Raw genomic sequence first — 17,529 nt, forward strand, 5'->3', positions numbered from 1 at the left:
AGTCTCCGGTTTTCATTAATTTTTGAATCATGTTTATTCAAGAATCCCCATTTAGTTTCTGAACAATCTCGGAAATAGCTTAAGAGGTGTGAGTTACCATTCCATTATGCTGTGCTGGTGTTTTAGAGACATTTAGTTTTTACGCAGAAAAATCTTTCATTCACTCATTTCATCAAAGAACACCTGCATCTCCCTTTCTATCACTGACAAATTTGAATTGCTTTAAGAATCTTTGAAATAGGATGTCGTTACGATGGAATTTCCATGAAACAATTCTGTAACACCTGGGCCAAAATGCTTTGCTCATTTTGTAAGAAATTTCTAAAGTTTAATGTCACTTCCTGCAGCTCTAGAAAAAAGCTGATATACAGTCCCTACCCCAAAAGCACTATTCCAACCACATTTTTCACCAGTTCTTTTTGCAAAGTACTTTTCTTAGTGATCTAAACGTATGAAAACGACAACTAGCCGTTAAACAGCCCAGAGCTGTGAAGATAAAACAGACTTGGAATTCACCAGAGCTTCACACTACTACTTCTTCGCATGAGAACCAAGGGTCACATAGCCAGATGTGTATTTCACCTCTAGAAACTGCTAAACGCCCCCGCACTGTAACATCCTACTCCAAGGCACAGTAAAGACCAGAGTGTTGAACAAGCCTAGCGGACTTTCCCCCGCCTGTCACCGCCAGCTTCCCGCCGGATTCAGGAAAGAGGGGCGGGGTAGGTAGGGGCTGGGGGAGGAGCGGAGACTACAATTCCGGGGGGGGCGGAGACTACAATTCCCAGCAGGCATCGCAGCAACGTCTTCGCGCACGCGCATCCTAGACTCTGGGAAAGAAGCAGTTTTGAGGGGCTTCTGGGAGAGAAACATGGCGACGCCTAGTGCGAGACTTGCTGCGAGAAGGTTCTTTGAGATGTCAGTGGCGCCGGGCCGCCTAAATCGAACTTATAGCACCTCCCACAGCTTTGCTAAAGTGCTACGGCTGCCGAAGAGACAGCTGATGAAGCTAGTGTACCCACTGCAGGAACTGGAAGTGTACCTCGACCCGGACTCGAGGGCTGATTTGCACCTAAGGATTTTCGACCCTAGCCTGGAAGAGATCGCGAGGGCGGAGAACGTCTTCGCTGCCGCTCCGAAGAACCGCATCGAGTACCTCAGCTCTGCGGTCCACCTCAGCCACGCCCCGGGCTCCTCTCGGCCGGAAGTGAGAGCTGCGAGTGCTGCTCGTTCCCCGCTAGCGGAGTGGTGGGGTGCGGGTCGGGGCTCGGGGTTTTGCTGTCACTTGCTGTCCTTCTTGTCACCCCACAAGGGATAGTTTCGAGCTTGGTGTGCACGCATATATGATTTTAGATAAGCATACATGCGGTTTTAATTATTATGATAATATGGAAAGCTTTCAAACCTGAACAATGCGTTCGAAAAGCTAATTCTGACCTTTTTCCTATTTGAACTCGGGAAATATGCAGAGACAAACTAGGTAGAGAAGAATAGGAAATAGAAGAGTTTCGTGAATGGGACGACACTTCTTCATTTGTAATTTTCACCCAGTCCAGATTGCCTTCTGTGCACAAGTAATACCAACTTACAGGTGGCAATAATCTGGAAGATTTCAACGACTTGTATCCGTGAAATTCCTTGGTTGCATAGTAGGCATGTTCTACAAATGCCTAATGCAGTGCTTGTTCTGGGTCTGCTGAAGGCGGCTGCAAGAGCTTGGCTCTTGTAAGTGCACCGTTGCCTCGCGGTTTTTTGTAGTATCACGGACTGTTTTATTTATATATCGACATTGGATCTAATCTAGGAAGACCATTTGAAATCTGTGCAGGACTCGTATCAATTTATCTGGAGGGACTAGGCAAAGTTTCACAAAATGCATAGCATCCCTGGTCCCTTCCCACTAACTGTCCAGCAGATGTACTGATGACCAAAATACCTTTGCAGATTTCCAGAATGCCCCTCCCTGAGCCGTTCTGACCTCATCAGAACAACTGGCTGGAGTTGTTATCCCTTCAGTACAGGACTTTATTAAAAAGCAGACCCTTGTGTGGTAATTATGGAGAACATTTTGTTGCCACAATACAGATGAGAAATGCTTAACTGGAAAAAGAGGTCCAGGGAAAAACCACCTCTTAAATTGCACTGTTACTACAAAGTACCATGAGAGTGCTTGAGAAAACGTGCTTCTAAACATGTTTGTACTTATTGAAGTAACGTTATTTTTTTTAATTCAAAAAGCTTTATAAATATGGAATGCTTAATAAAATTTACAGGTATTCTTGAGTAGCATAGTGTCATTAAAAGTAAGGGCTATGGATATAAATGTCCGAGATAAATGTATAAATGTAAATTCAAATCCCTGTATCTCTACTTTCTATTTGTATAATTTTGGACTAGTTGGTTTTTTTACATCTGTAAAAATGACAATAATGTTACCCACCTTATAGGGATGTGCTTTGAAAAAAACAGCAAATAATGTTATACTTGCCATTTTGAAATCATTTAAGTATTAGCTGTGTGTTACGGTTTTAGTTTGACTAGCCATAAGCCAGTTTTTATATAGCTTGGTGACATAGTAATGCAAGTGCAGCATTAAATAACTAAGTATTCCAATTTCTTCGTGCTCATTTCTCTTCTTTTTTCTTCTACAAGGTGTGTTTTATAGGCAGAAGCAATGTTGGAAAGTCCTCACTAATAAAGGCTTTATTTTCACTAGCCCCAGAAGTTGAAATCAGAATCTCCAAAACACCGGTATGTTGAAATTTTTGAACAGTGCAGATGTCTGGAATATCTCTTGAATTGACTAAAATGAGTAATAAATACTGGAGAGTGCAAGAAATCGTAATTGCGAAGTACCTAGAGAAGGGACTTCTTTTAAATAGGTAATAAAGACGTTTCATTCATGCCTGTGTATTTCTCTGAGGGGAGAAAAGGAAGTATGGCTAGATTTATTTTAGTACTCTTGCCTTTTCCAAAAAAGCTCTTTGTCCAAATCTTCCAAAGAGTTACCAAAATAAACTGTTTTATTGTCATTCTGTATTTCTTTCTATAAGAGTGCTCATCTAGTTCCACACTGATTTTAAGGAAAACAGCTTTAAAGATTTTTACTTTAGTTTTCCTATTATCTTTTATACCTTGCCAACTTATATACCCACACACATTCTTACACATAAAACAGTCAAGCATATTTTGTTTACCCGTGCCAAATTATGTGCTTGGTATCCCAGCCATACATTGGTGCACTAACTTTTTGTGCAGATTCTACCATGTAATGTCTAGGATAAGCTTTCTTCAAAATTCACTCCCACTTGCCTTTACCTTAATATCTATAAATAGCAAAGCCTTTCACCAACTCAAACACTCTCTACCCCCAACCCCTTTCATTGAGTTGGAACCCTTCCATGACTTCACTAGTCTTTTCCTACTTTTTCATGTAGTTGATTCTCTGGCATTATCACTAATCATTCTTCGCATCGCCTAACCCTTCATTTCTCCCCTGACTCACCTACTAAACCAGCTAATTACTACTTCTAGGCAGGGTGAATCCCTTTCCTACGTAAGAGGACAGCAGTTGAAATTTATTCTTGACATTCCTAATCTGTAAATTTACAATTCCCGATCTCTAATTCTAAAGTAATTTTCTAATAAATGAATAATAAGCTGACTGGGAACTTAGCCACCATTTATAAAAATCTTTTCTCTGATAATATTTATTTTAAGATTCAAACAACTGACTTTTTTTTTTTTTTTTTTTGGTTTTTTTTCCGGTACTGGGAATCGAACTCACGACCTTGCGCTTGCCAGGCAGGCGTTGTGCCGCTGAGCTAAATCCCCAGCCCCCAAACAATTGACTTAAAATTCTCATTCTGATGAATAAATGTCCCATGACCACAAAAGCATGTCAACCACATTTTATGTCAATTTTAGTTATGCAGATATTTTATAATTATAAAATTGTAGATGCTTTTTAAGAATTATTTAATGAGAACACTAAAAGCCACATAAACCATACAAAACATCCTTATTTTAGAGAAGCAATAATCTAGGTATAAGCAGCTCACTTTGGAACTAGGTATTACAGAAATCTCTATGACTAATGGTAAGCATTTTAATTCATCAGTGCCATAATTCATTTCTCTTTACAGGAGAGATAAATCGTTCATTAGAGAATATTAACTAGCGATAGTCATGCATTTTAGAACAGGGTGACTTTATGGAGCATGAAACAGTATAGAGTCTAAAATATTTTTTCTATATATTTCTAATATGAAATCTAGAGTACTAGGAACTCTATTTTTGAGAAAGGTGAATTGGACGGAAAAAGTTGTATGATCTCAGCTTATCTCCAGCCTTTTCCTTCTGTCTTCCTGTATCTTGATCAAAATAGCTAGGATTATATAGTGAGTCTTTTAATAAATACTTGTTGATTCACTAGAAAACATTGCAAATCATGAAATGTTGAAAGGATGTATTATAAGTCAGCTTTTTTTTTTTTTTACTTTATCAGGGGCACACAAAGAAAATGAATTTTTTCAAAGTTGGAAAATATTTCGTATTGGTGGACATGCCAGGTTACGGCTATAGAGCACCTGAAGATTTTGTTGACATGGTAGAGACCTATCTAAAAGAACGAAGGAAGTAAGGAGAAACTTTATTATAATTACATATTTAGTACCACAGCACATTTTCATCAATAGAGTATCCCACATGTGGTGAACACTTCAGTTTTACCACGTAACTTAATTTAGGTTTATTTTACTCTTATAGTATTCTACAATAAAGTACTTAGGAACAAGGTATGATACACTGTTTTTTGGTTTCCACCTGTGAGTCTGATTTTAACTTAAAGGGTTTTCCTAAATTGAAAATGTAAGATGTATACAATCTGAAGAGAAAACAGCAGAGTTAGTTTGTTAATTTTAAGCAAACTCTTAGCTGGATAATTTTGAAAATGAAAATTGTTGGTTAATATGATAATCACTAGATTTAAATAAACTTCAGCAAATTGTGATCATTCTTGAAATATCCCAGTCATCACATCCTCTAAAAATATCTTTATATTTTTGTCTCCCTATGTAGTCAAGTGACATAGGTACAGTTCTACTTTAGGAATTGCACAACATAGAAAAAAATGTTAAAAGTGTTTATGTAAGTATCTTGTGTTTGTAGTTTTACATAGAAACTGAGACAAAATATTTGCAAAAGATGCAAAATACAAAGTGTGTGGTTCCTGTTATGTTAGTCTTAAAGTAATATTTAAAAAGTTAAACATTTGTGATAACGTAAATTAGATTTTAAGTTCTTAGAGAAAGGCATTCAGTCATCTTTACATGAAGTTTAAACTGACAATTATTTAAAGGAAAATTTCTTAATATAGTCAATATTGGTGGGAAGAGCGAGTATAACTTACATTGCTAGTAATCTTTTTTTCTACATTTTATAGTTTGAAGAGAACATTTTTACTAGTGGATAGTGTTGTTGGAATTACAGAAAAAGACAAAATTGCCATAGAAATGTGTGAAGAATTTGCATTACCATATGTGGTAAGTGTTTCTTTTGACTCTTGGTTGCAGTTAGAATACCAGTTCTTTGTGCTTACGAATATGTGCACACATTTTTTAATGAATGGGCAAGTTTTGGTTCTTCAAAAGATAAAGAAAACTATCTTTAAGTTCTGTGGCACTTTCATTTTCTTCTCTGTTTTCAAAATTATAGCCAAAGTTTTTTAAGCTGTTTAGTGTTAAGTACTTTTCATTTCTATGTTTAATGAAAATATAAACATTAATTTAATGGAAATGCAAACATTTGTCCAAAACATGGTAGTAGCTGTTTAATAGCAGTTTATTTGGTACTGGGAATCGAACTCAGGACTTTGCACTTGCCAGGCAGGCGCTTGTGCTGCTGAGCTATATCCCTGACCCTTAATAGCAGTTTAAAAGATAGTATTTATCATAATGTAAATAAAACTGCAACTAAAAATTTTGTTGCTTACGTGGAATTTAAAGATTCTTCGAAGAATCTAAGGCACTAAGAAAAAAGAACAGGATTCTTATATTTATAGAGAGACAGAATTTCTTCTGGAAATACCTTATTAGTGTTCTTTTGTCATGTGACCTAGAAAAAATACATATTAGTATGTATTACTAGGTTGGTATCCACATTAATTTTGCTTTGTAATACTTCCAGATAAAATAGCACTCTTTTTAAAGAAAAGACTTCAGGGCTTTAGTTTGCAAAAAGTTTTTTAAAAGCACCAAAATATAACAGAGTTTAGTGTAATCAAACCACGCCACTAATTTTTCTTTTACTTTTTCTTTTTATTGTTGAGCATTTTAATTTTTATTAATACACATTTGCAGTACTTAATGATTATGTTCCTGGTGGGGAGCTGGTACATGTACATATCACATCCTAATTCTTTCTATGTTCTTGTCCCCTCCCTCCATCTCTTGGTCTCCTTCCCATGTGCAAAAAGATCTATCTCCCCTTAGCTTTTTTTTTTTTTTTAATTTTTGAGACAGGGTCTCACCATGCAGTTCAGGCCGGGCTTGAACTCACTGTGTAGCCCATGCTGGCCTCGAACTCACAGCAGTCCTCCTGCCGCAGCCTCCCGAGTGCTGGGCTTACAGGAGTGTGCCACACACCCATCCTGAACATAAATGTTAAAAAGCAGATCTAACCCAGTCAGATTCATCGTTCTTCCTGCATGTTTGGCCTTACCCTTAACATCTTACATTACTTTCTATTTCCCATTGTCTATTCTTCCTCTCAAATCTTCTGCATTTTTTTCTTTAAAAAAAAAAATCACAATGAAATATAAAATCTCCATTGGCACAGGTTAGTACTTTTGACAAATTCTGCTTTTAAAAGAATTGAGGTTCCCATTTCCATTTCTTTATTGGTTTAGGAGACATTTTATATCAGTTAGGATAGGCTTGGCTATATATATATATATGTATTTTTTTTTTAAGTTATAATTAAAACAAAATCTAAGTAACCTTTTCCAGTGTGTCAGCAAATATGACCTCTCCATTTTAAAGCTTGTATTACCTGACAGTTCTCCCACAGAGGAGGAAATCTGGGGGAGAAAGTCCTATATAGTTACATATTTTTGAGGTTTTGAACTTAAACCAGAAATCACACTGTACCTGTTTACAATTTTCTTCTTTCTCTTAATGGATCAATTCTTTCTGCTTAATGTAGTTCAACCTCATTGATTGATTACTTGATTGCAGTACTGGGGTTGCACTCAGGGCCTCAAACATGCCAAGCAACTGCTCTACCACTAAACCACATCCCCAGCCCTTACAAAAGATTTTTTTTTAAAGTTTTGAAGCAGGGTCTACTGAGTTGGCCAGGTTAGACTTGAATTTGTGATATTCCTTCCTCGGCCTTCTGAATAGCTGTGATTACAGGTGTGTACAACCACACATGGCTGCTACCTCATTTATTATAAATGTTACTATATGTGGTAAAATACACATAGAATTTCTGTCTGAACCATTTTAAAGCATACAGTTCAGCAACTTCAAGTGCAGTCATATTACTATGCAGCCAATTCTCCAGAACTCTTATCATGTAAAACTGAAACCTAGGTCCTTTAAACACTTCCAGTTGTCCCTTCTTCCACCCCCTGGCAACCACCTTTCTACTTTCTCAGTGCGATACACTTGATCACTTTACCTGCCTCTTGTAAGTGAAACCATACATTAATCTCTGATCAAGGCCAGCCTGGGCTTCGTAGTGAGCTCAAGACCAGTCAGACCCTATCCCAAACAAAAAAGTATCATGAATTTTTAATTGATTACATGTTGAGATAATATTTTAGATAAATTGGATTAAGTAAAACCTGTTGTTAACCTGTTTTTCTTTTACTTTTTAAACTGTGGTTACTAGGAAAAAAAAATGTTTGCTTTGGTTTGGTTTTTGAGACAGGGTCTTGCCATGTAGTTTAGGCCAGCCCTGAATTTACCATGCAGCTCAGGCTGGCCTTGAACTTCTGGTGATCTTCCTGCCTCAGCCTGCTGAGTGCCAGGACCATAAGCACGTACCACCATGCTTGGCTGAAAGTTTTAAATTTAACGTGGTTCTGTGAGATAGTGCTGTGCTAAGACCCTGGTAAGAACTAAAAAAACTAAGAATAAATAAACTCTGGCATCAGAGAGTTCACAACTTAGTTGGAGAAGAACAGAACTTAGGACAAGTTACAACACTATGGCATTAAGCGCACTGATAAAGATATATATTGAGGTGTATAGGCTGAGGACCATTTGTGGACCTAGATAGAAAGGAGAGGTGAAGGGAACTGTTGGTTCCTCTGTTCACAAATAACTTCCTGCTTTTGCTGGCAGAGTGGCACATGCCTCCAGTCTCCTCTTGGGAGGCTGAGGCAGAAGGACTCTGAATTGAAGGCCCGGCTAGGCTACATAGCAAGCCCCAGGCTGGCATGGCCTACATAGTGAGACCCTGTCTCAAAACACCAAAAAATTACATGGAAAAGTTTTTTTAAATCCTGCTTTTGATTCTTGTGAGTACCCGGAAGTATCATTGCTAGAGCACACAACAATTTCATTTTTCAGGAACTGGCATACTGTTTTCTGTAGTATAGTAGCTGTTCCATACATCTTACACTCCTAACAGTGCGCAAGGGTTCAAATTTGTACACATCCTTGTCATCTTTTTTATTGCAGCCATCCTAAGGGGAGTGAGACGATATCTCATTATGATCTCTTCCCCGCACTCATCCCACTCGCCTTCCTCATTCTTGAGACAGGTTATCTAGCCCAGGCTAGCCGTAAACTCTTGATCATCCTGCCTGGGCTTCCTTTAGCGTCCAGAAGAGGGATGGTGATTGTGATTGTGGTTTGCATTTCCCTAATGATTAGTGATGGTTAGCATCTATTCATCTGCCTTTTGGCTATTTGAATATTTTCCTTGAAGAAATGTCTTAAATCCTCTGTCCCTTTTTAAAGGTATTTCATTCTTTTTAAATGGTAGCAAGCCACTTTTTATCACTGGAAATAATGAAATTCTTGGAGTTTGCAAAAAAGTCCTTTGAGCCGAGAGTGGTGGTGCATGCCTGTAATCCCAGCACTCAAGAGGCTGAGGCAGAAGGATCACTGCAAGTTTGAGACCAGCCTGGGCTACAAAGTGAGCTCAAGGCCAGCCTGAACTGCATGGCAAGACCCTGTCTCAAAAAGACAAAAAAAAAAGCCCTTTGAAACATTAGGAATAACTTATCAGCCATGAAAGGATTGATAATCTATATAACGAAAGTATCTAAATATTGTCAAACTGCTTTTATTAAATAATAGTGCTCCTGATGTAGCATAGGGACCAGGAATCATACATTCCTGTTTTAACTTAAGGAAAAATAATTACTTCTTCCATGGATTGGGACAGAGTAATTGTATCCTAGATTTAATCCCAGCACTACACGCACGTGCACAGGCCCACCACAGGCACACATGCGTGCCCCTATTAAAAGAAAGATACTAAATTTTGGGCTGGGGATGTAGTTCAGTGATAGGTGGAGCACTTGTCTAGCAAGGCTCCGGGTGCAAGCCTCAACACATACAAAAAAGGAAAAAGGAGATAAATATCCATGTATCTCTCAGCACACTGGCCTTTATGAGGAAAGACTCCCATTTGAGGTGATTCACAAACTGTGAGAAACTACGTACTTTCTGCTTTCCATTCCTGCCATTAGCATTTCTTATGACTAAAAGTATAAGTGATTCATTACGAAGTTTAATTTTATAGCCAGGGAAACCTGATAGACTGAAGTTTTACTTTTGACTTTGTAATCACCATGCCTTGGCCTTTCTAGTATGTATTTGTATTTGGACAAGTAAAATTCTAGATTTACTGGAATATTAACTATGAGAGATAACCTGCAAAGCACCCAGCTTCTAATTTTTCCTTTCAAAGTATTCTAAGTCTGAACCATCAAAATGTTTACATGTCACTAGTTTTATGTGGACCAACTTAACAATACTAATTTCTGTATAGAGCACATGACGTATTGTAATCATATGAAACAGCTGATGGCAATTACAAATACGGCCGAAGGGTCCTTCTTATTCATCGTAAGTCTAAGACGTTACAGCCTTGTGTGGTTAAAGTACTGTTAAATACCAGACACATAGTGTACACTTTATTATACACAGGAAGTCGTTTACTATTCAGAGTAGCTCCTTTATGGACTGTTTTTACTTTATAGATGAGGAACTAGATTCAGAGAGATTAAAATGCACATTTTAAAATTCTGTCTTAAAGTTTAAATTCTGCTTAAAATTCTGTTTTCTTATAGATGGTATTAACAAAAATTGATAAATCTTCCAAAGGACATCTTTTAAAACAAATACTTCAGATCCAAAAATTTGTTAACACAAAAACACAAGGATGTTTTCCTCAGTTGTTTCCTGTAAGGTAAGACTTGAATTGTTAAAACAATTCTATGTATTACAAGCCTTTAATATTAAATCAATGTTTCTGAAGTCCAGGTATCACTTAAAATTTGGACGGCTACGCACTAGCCTTGATTTGTTGGTATAATCCATTAGTACTTCTAATTTTTTCTTCCTTCTATTCTTTGTATCTTTCTAGTGTTCCTCTTCTCTGCATACTTCATTTTTTCTGTCTCAGCCTACCTCAGTCCTAGACCAATGCACAAATAAAAACTTTAAAATAACTACTTTTAATTCCAAAGAAAAACAACTTACCTGTGTGGTATAAAGTTCATTTGGGCTATGAGAGGTTTTTTTTAATTTCTTTTTAAAGGATCTTATAGGAAGAAAAAATGTTTTAAGTTCAGATTAAACAATGGTAGCAGATAGAATGGGTTTTTCCTGAGCTGGTAATTTTTGAGATATTATGATCAGGTTTTAGAACAAAATATAGGTATGTACTTTCACTGTATATCTTGGGCACACTAATAATGTATACTGTAGCAGAGGTACTCCTCTGATTTCTTCACTCAGAGTTTTCTGTGGAGGGCATGATGCTAGTTACTATAAGGAGAGTAAAAAAATTAGCCAATACTTTCTTGTATATAAAACTGTTCCCTAAACAATCATTTTAGGTCCTGCCAATCTATATCACACTTAAATTGTAATTATGAATATGCCTATTGGAGTCCCTCTTTATTCCTACAAAACACTCTTCTTCTTTGACTTACTTTCAGGTATCAATCCTGTTCATTTGTCTTTGTCCCACATATACAACTGCTAGAGGTGGGAGTAAAATTCTAATTCTTAGGTCCCTAAGTATTATCATATAAAAACAATTATTTAATAGTTTTTAATAGAATCATATAAAAGCTATTTCTTTTAACTATTTAATAAAGAGGAAGCATGAGACTTCAGCTAAAAAGGTAACACATATAGTAGCAAGCTATGGCTAAACAGCAGCATTTGTTGCAAAATTGTAAGTTTTAGTTGACCATCTGTTGACTTTGAATGAACAGTATAACATGGCTGGGAAAGACTTTTCTTAGGCTGTGTCAGTGGAAATAAGGTGTTCGTGAACAGGAAATGATAAAGCAGTGGTCCCACACTACTACATAGCTAGAGCTATCTAAAAAAACATAGTCTTTGGAAAGGCTATAGCACTAGAGCATTCAAAACACTTAATTGATCTTCAGGATAAACGTGTTCATAGGTTAAGGTTACAAGTTGGAGAAATTGAGTTGCAGCGAGGTGTTTGCTGAAATAGAAATAGCAGTGAGTTAGCCATGGTTTTCATACTAGCTTCTCTACTTCCTGGCTATCAATTTAAAGTAAGTTATTGTATTTTTCCGGAGTGTCTTCTCGCTGGAAAAATGTGATCACCAGAAGGATTACAGAAAATGTATTGTGACTGGTAATGTACACATTAGGCACAAAATGTTAATTTCCTTCCTTTCCACTGGTCAGTGTCAGTAGATGGAGGGTCTGACCTATGACCCAGGTTATCAGTTAGCTGGGTGTTTTTAGGGGCATTTCCTTTTTTGGATATGCCAGCTTTCTATGTTCATGGCCCTGGAGTCACTGCTGTCACCGTATTCACCACTCGTGACCAAGGCACTGCAGGCCACATAGCATTAAAAAAAATCTAAGAACTGAAATGGGAAGCATACTTGCATTCAAGTGCTTCAACATTCTTTATAACACAGTCAATATACAGAAATATACAGTAGCTCTTAACACTCCATGCAGAAAACAGTAGTGTATATTTCTTGTTGTTACTTGCATGACCAGATCCTAGGCCAGTGGTGGTGAACCTATGGTAAGCATGCTGTAGTGGGCTGTTATTCTCATTGAAAGTTCTAAAAGATTCGCTGTCACTACCAAGCCAGCCCTCCTGAAGTCTGACCTATTCACAAATGGTTACTATAAATTGTGTCTCCTCTTCCTGTATGCTCAGGGTAGGAGAGAGGTAAAGTTTGTTTTCAAGTCTATAGGCAGAAGTGTTGATTTTCATGCCTGAACTCTGGTCCAGCAGGTTACAAAAATACAAATGATGAAGAGCCCCTAAGGACTGATGCTGGGATCAGTCTATTTTATAAATGATATGTAAGAGAGAGCATAGTATAATATCTTCCGTGGTTTTTATTTTAGTAGACTTCCAAGAGGACAAGGACAGAGAAAACTCTGAGCTGACAGAAATGTTGCACAGATTCCTAGTGCCACACTTGGTGTGTGAACCATCCAACTTGCACCTCTCCTTTAAGTTTTGTAACTTCAGTTATAAGCATCATTACTGGCTATTCTTTTTTGTTTTGAATTTATTTTTGCTTTGGCCAGAAAAGTTTAAAATACTATACTTTATGAAGAAGGGAATTAGCAACACAACAGGAGATATTTTACCTTATCTAAAGCTATAGCATATTCATGCTTGAGAGACCACATGGTCAAACTCCGGATGGATGGATGGATGGGCGGGCGGACGGGCCGGCGGACGAGCGGGCGGGCAGGCCGACGGGCGGACGGAGAGGTGGGTGGGTGGGTGGATGAGTGGACAGCCAGATATAAGATACATGGATAAGTAAATCACAGCAGTGACTTTGATTTTTTTTAAAAAGTCTGAAAAATGTACTAAATTATCAAAGTGATTGAATTTTTATCACAAGAATAAACTGAAGACATCAAGACTTAATCCAGGAAAAAGAAAGTAAAAGATGAGGTAAATTTTTAGAATCATGAAGAAAATGAATCAGGTATCATGAATCACTGGATTTTAAAATATTACAACAGGTTTGGGGAAGAAAGGAAAGTAGAACAAAATACAATATTCTGCTTCATACATGGAATCATAAGAGTTTGCAAATAACTTTAAGGTAGATGAATTCAAATCTGCTACTATGTTTTTTTCTTTTTCCATAGCGCTCTGACCTATTCCGGAATCGATCTGTTGAAATGCTTTATAGTAAATATAACAGCAAATCTTAACGGCTCCAACTTTAGATGAAGTTTCAAAATTCTTTTCACCAACTGGAGTTAAATACCTAGAAGAATTTTAGTAGTATTTTAAATGCTGTGTTTCTAAAATTTGCACAGGGATCACTAGAGCTTTAAGACCTGCATCTTCCCAAAGCACGATGAATTTGTGCCTGGGAAGGGGGTGTAAGTAACTGAATTATGCTGTTCATTGTAACAGATACTAGTTGGCTTTCCTGTTTTAATAAACTGACAAGAGCACACAAAAAGAAAACAAAACCTATTACTACTATGTAGAGAAAGGTTTGCCGTTTTATTTATTGGGCTTTTAACTTGAAAATGTCTATCATTTTTTTTTTAATATTAAAAAGGACAAGTAAAAAGCTGTTTCTCTGTTAAACAGATAGGTAAGTTGAAGAATAAAAGCTCGTATGTATGCCTGTAATTAATCTTTTTGAGTCCTTATTTGACTATTAAAAGAATTATTCTTGATAAAATGTTGGTTTGTGAATCAACAAATTGGTTATGTGTTGGAGGTGCCATTCATTTCACACTGGAATCGTTCACCTTCAGGTGAACGCTGGATTTGGATCAGGGAGAGCAGAAGTAGGAAGACCAAGTTTTAAAAAACAGGTCATATATACTGCTGTTTTAAATAAACTGAGCACCTAATACTAGGTTTATCCTTAATCCAAGCTGCTTGAGACCGGAAGTGTTTCAAATTTTGGAATGAGTATCAGCCTAGGCTTTACTGATTAAGCATCCCAGATCAACTCTGAAATCAGAAATGTTCCAAAATCTGTAACTTCTTGAACAGTTTGTGCTCAAAAGTTTCAGATTTTAGATTTGGAGATTAAGAACTGCTGAAAACAGGATGTCTGACAAGGCTTCAGGAGAGAAGCTAAACCACTTTTCGTGCTAACTCTGGATTTTGAGCCACTTGCATCAAAATCACCTGGACTCCTGTTAAAACAGACATGCAGAACTTCAGTCCCATCCTCTAGTCCTCTATTTCTCTGGGGAGAGACTAGGAATCTGTTTTTAAACAACTGACCAGGTGACTCTGTACCAGTTCAAGAACCACTGGGATAGGTAAGAAAATACAAAAAGCAAGCAGAAAGGGCAACGGCTTATAAAGATTACCAAAGAAAAGGAGGATGCATTATATACTACAGTACTGTTTTCTCTAAGTCTGTAACAACATAAAATTTAAGACAATTATTATGGAAGCTTATTTACATAATTCTACTTAAGCTTAAACATTTAAAATATTCTTCAGACTTCACATCATCATTTGAAAACACATTCAATGTCCTCCGGACATAAAGTGAACAAATTAAGAGAAAGTGGTTATAACCAGTCTCTGGTAATATAATTACCACAGCAAAACTTGAGTTCTTCTGATGATAGCACCATCGGAAGCTACAAACACTGGTGTTCCCAAGTGGACCTTCCTGATGGTGCTGATGAAGCTAAAGCCACCCTCTGGGAGTCTCCTTGCTACTCCCTCACCTCACTCCCTGTTTAAGGCACAGAAGCTTTTGGCAAACTCATTTATTACATCTTAATTCGCTGATAAATTATAAAATTATTAATTTTTCAGGGACCTACCAGTCTCAGTTAAGGAATTCCATCTACTTCCAAAGACATTCTGCAACACTATATCTCAGCACCTGGCACACAGTCAAAGCCAAATAAGTATTTGGTGATGAAATGATACCAAGCTACTACAAATGCTTCCTGAACTGACATGAACTCTTATGGGATGTTGCATGGAAGCAGCTCCTCTCTGAGCCTAAGCAGTAGTATTTCAAGATCTCAGCAGCTGCACTTAAAACAGCACAACAATGGGCCAGTTTGTTAACTGCTTAAGTCTCACATGTGCACATCTACACTCCCATTAAAGCAAAAATGTCATCAATGTCATCTGTCTCTTGAACAGGTCCTGGCGTATTTTGTTTGCTTATGTGCATCTTTGTCCATGAATCAGTTTGACTTTCACTGCTTCCTGTAAGACTTCCATGACTCTGATTCTCCTGACTTTGTGTGGCAGGTTTTGCAAGTCTGCTGCTCAGGAGCTGCTTACTATTGGGGCAGTGATCAGTTCTCTGAACTGTGCGGTATGAGAGACTCCTCTTAGTACTGGTGTCCACAGCACTCTTCAGAGGTTCTTGAGGGAACTGCTGAATTTCCTTTAAAAGAGTTGACTGCCACTTTCTCTGTGGTTTCCTTTTTCTTAGTAAAAATTTATTTTGTGATCTTCTTTGCCTCAGATGATGCTTTGAAGTTTTGTTACCTGAGCCATGAAGAAGGCAGTTGCAAACAGATGTTTTTATGCAGTCTAGTTTCTTTGGCAAACTAAAGGACAGAGAGAAAAACCTGAGTTTATTAAAATGCCAAAAAATTCTCCATCACTGTTGTATCTAATTTTTTACCAACTTCCAACAGAAAATAAATTTACTTAAAGGTCCTATGCCTGTGTATAATTCTAGGATCATAACAAAAAATAAGGAAGCAGTTTCAAACTAAATGTGTGTTCTCAGGCCATAACTTTCCCCTGATTCAGGTTGAAGGCAGAAGTGTCCCTATTTCACCCTCAAAGTTAACCAACATCTTAAGTAAGACACCTCCAAACTTTAATACCAATTTTCCCTCACACCAGATAATCTGTTCATAATGTAACAGAAATGGAGAAGTAGAAATGGGGAAACATCACAAACTTTAAAAACATCTAGTATGTAATAATTCATATCTTGATCTGCAGCTTCTAGTGGCAGGAATGAACAAGGAAAGAAAAAAACAGAATGAAGAGGGAGTTTATAAAACAGAAGACAGGGCTTGTGGCACAGACAAACTGACGGCTTTCAGCTACATAGTGTGATTCATATCATGTCATCTTCAAGTGCAGAATATTCAAACCTCAAACAGCTGATTGTTCTCGGTATTTTTTTTCTGAACAGGGTGTACCAGCACACAGTTCACTGGTGCCTTGCTGAAACAGCCTAACTTTGTGAGTGAAATTTTAGAAGATTAATGGAGGTCTATGCTCCTTATCTCACCTCCCTCTCCTTTAAAATAAAAATAAAAATCTGACAAGGCCCATTATAATGTAGCAACACATACTTGGTGTTCCAAACCATTTTCTTGTCTTATTTTAAGCAGTGACCTTTAAGTGGGGAGAAGGTGGGTGTATACGTCTGAGTTGAAATGGAAAGAGAATGAATGAAAACAGAAATCAGAGGACTTGAGTTTTAGATCTCCAATTCAAATACCTTGAGAAGAAAACCACCATCCTCTCATGTATAAAATGGTAATGCTGGGGACTGGGGATTTAGCTCAGTGGCACAGTGCCTGCCTGGGAAGTGAAAGGTTGTGAGTTTGATTCCCAGTACCAGAAAAAAAAAAAAACCAAACAAATAAAAAATAAAAAAAACAAAATGGTAATGCTGCCTATCTCATAGGGTTATTGTAGACATTAAGTACATTGTAGCATGTACTACAAAAAAATATTAGTGTAAGAATACTATATTTGGGGAGGTACAGACTAATGACATCATCAATAAACACAAGTTTTTAGGCTTTCACTGACTTAATTATTATCATCTTTGCCTTATCCACCCTTGAACAAATGCCTAAATTTCCAACCCTAGAGCAGGTTCCTTTTAGATAACTACAGGCCTGTAGAGGATCACAATATAAAAACCCCTCTAGAAATTCATCCCTTAGTTAGGGGCTGAGGATTTAGCTCAGCAGCACAGCACCTGCCTGGCAAGCGCAACGTCGTGAGTTCAATTCCCAGTATGGGGGGTGGGGGGGGCCGGTAGTATTCATCCCTTAGCTATATGCAACAGCTTTTCCTATGACTCTCAGTAAAACTTGTAACAAAGCCTCCATTGTGTGCCAAATTTTTTTCTGAAACAAAAATGTATTTTTCATAATTTTTAAAAATTAAATTTTAGATAGTTATAGTGGTTCATCCACAGGAACCAGGGTAAAGCCATGTCTGTAACTACCAATAAGAGATTATGGTACATATACAGAATATTGTTTGATGGACACATACAAAAGGTGGTACAAGAAATGACTGCCTTTGAAAAGAGGATCTTTGGGG

General features: G+C 37.4%; 2 protein-coding genes across 4 annotated transcripts in view; one reads left to right on the plus strand and one right to left on the minus strand.

The window, feature by feature from the left end:
- Positions 1–840: 840 nt before the first annotated feature.
- Gtpbp8 (GTP-binding protein 8 (putative)) lies at positions 841–16,536 on the plus strand. 2 transcript variants are annotated; one of them, XM_013515166.1, is made up of 6 exons: positions 841–1,207; positions 2,653–2,751; positions 4,508–4,638; positions 5,444–5,543; positions 10,313–10,431; positions 16,379–16,536. In XM_013515166.1, exons 1-6 carry the CDS (start codon positions 872–874, stop codon positions 16,422–16,424), a joined length of 831 nt encoding a protein of 276 aa, XP_013370620.1. In that variant the 5' UTR covers positions 841–871; the 3' UTR covers positions 16,425–16,536. The 2 variants fall into 2 exon arrangements, with proteins under 2 accessions (XP_013370620.1, XP_005386452.1); XM_005386395.2 differs by lacking the exon at positions 16,379–16,536 and adding an exon at positions 13,365–13,863.
- Positions 13,713–17,529, minus strand: part of LOC102029987 (chromosome unknown open reading frame, human C3orf17) — a 14,790-nt gene continuing 10,973 nt past the window's right edge. For both annotated transcript variants that reach the window (XM_005386394.2, XM_013515165.1), the window contains exon 9: positions 13,713–15,776. In XM_005386394.2, the coding sequence (XP_005386451.1) occupies positions 15,308–15,776 (469 nt within the window). In that variant the 3' untranslated portion in view covers positions 13,713–15,307. The remainder of the gene's footprint in view (positions 15,777–17,529) is intronic.

Source organism: Chinchilla lanigera, unplaced genomic scaffold, assembly GCF_000276665.1.
Source record: "Chinchilla lanigera isolate Chin_1 unplaced genomic scaffold, ChiLan1.0 scaffold00026, whole genome shotgun sequence".
Classification (NCBI taxonomy): Eukaryota; Metazoa; Chordata; class Mammalia; order Rodentia; family Chinchillidae; genus Chinchilla; species Chinchilla lanigera.

Bases quoted from the DNA above. Each gene is read 5' to 3' on its own strand.
- Gtpbp8 (XM_005386395.2), top strand. From the start codon at position 872: ATGGCGACGCCTAGTGCGAGACTTGCTGCGAGAAGGTTCTTTGAGATG. The intron at 1,208-2,652 runs GTGAGAGCTGCG...TTCTTCTACAAG, and splicing joins CGGGCTCCTCTCGGCCGGAA to GTGTGTTTTATAGGCAGAAG. The intron at 2,752-4,507 runs GTATGTTGAAAT...TTACTTTATCAG, and splicing joins TCAGAATCTCCAAAACACCG to GGGCACACAAAGAAAATGAA.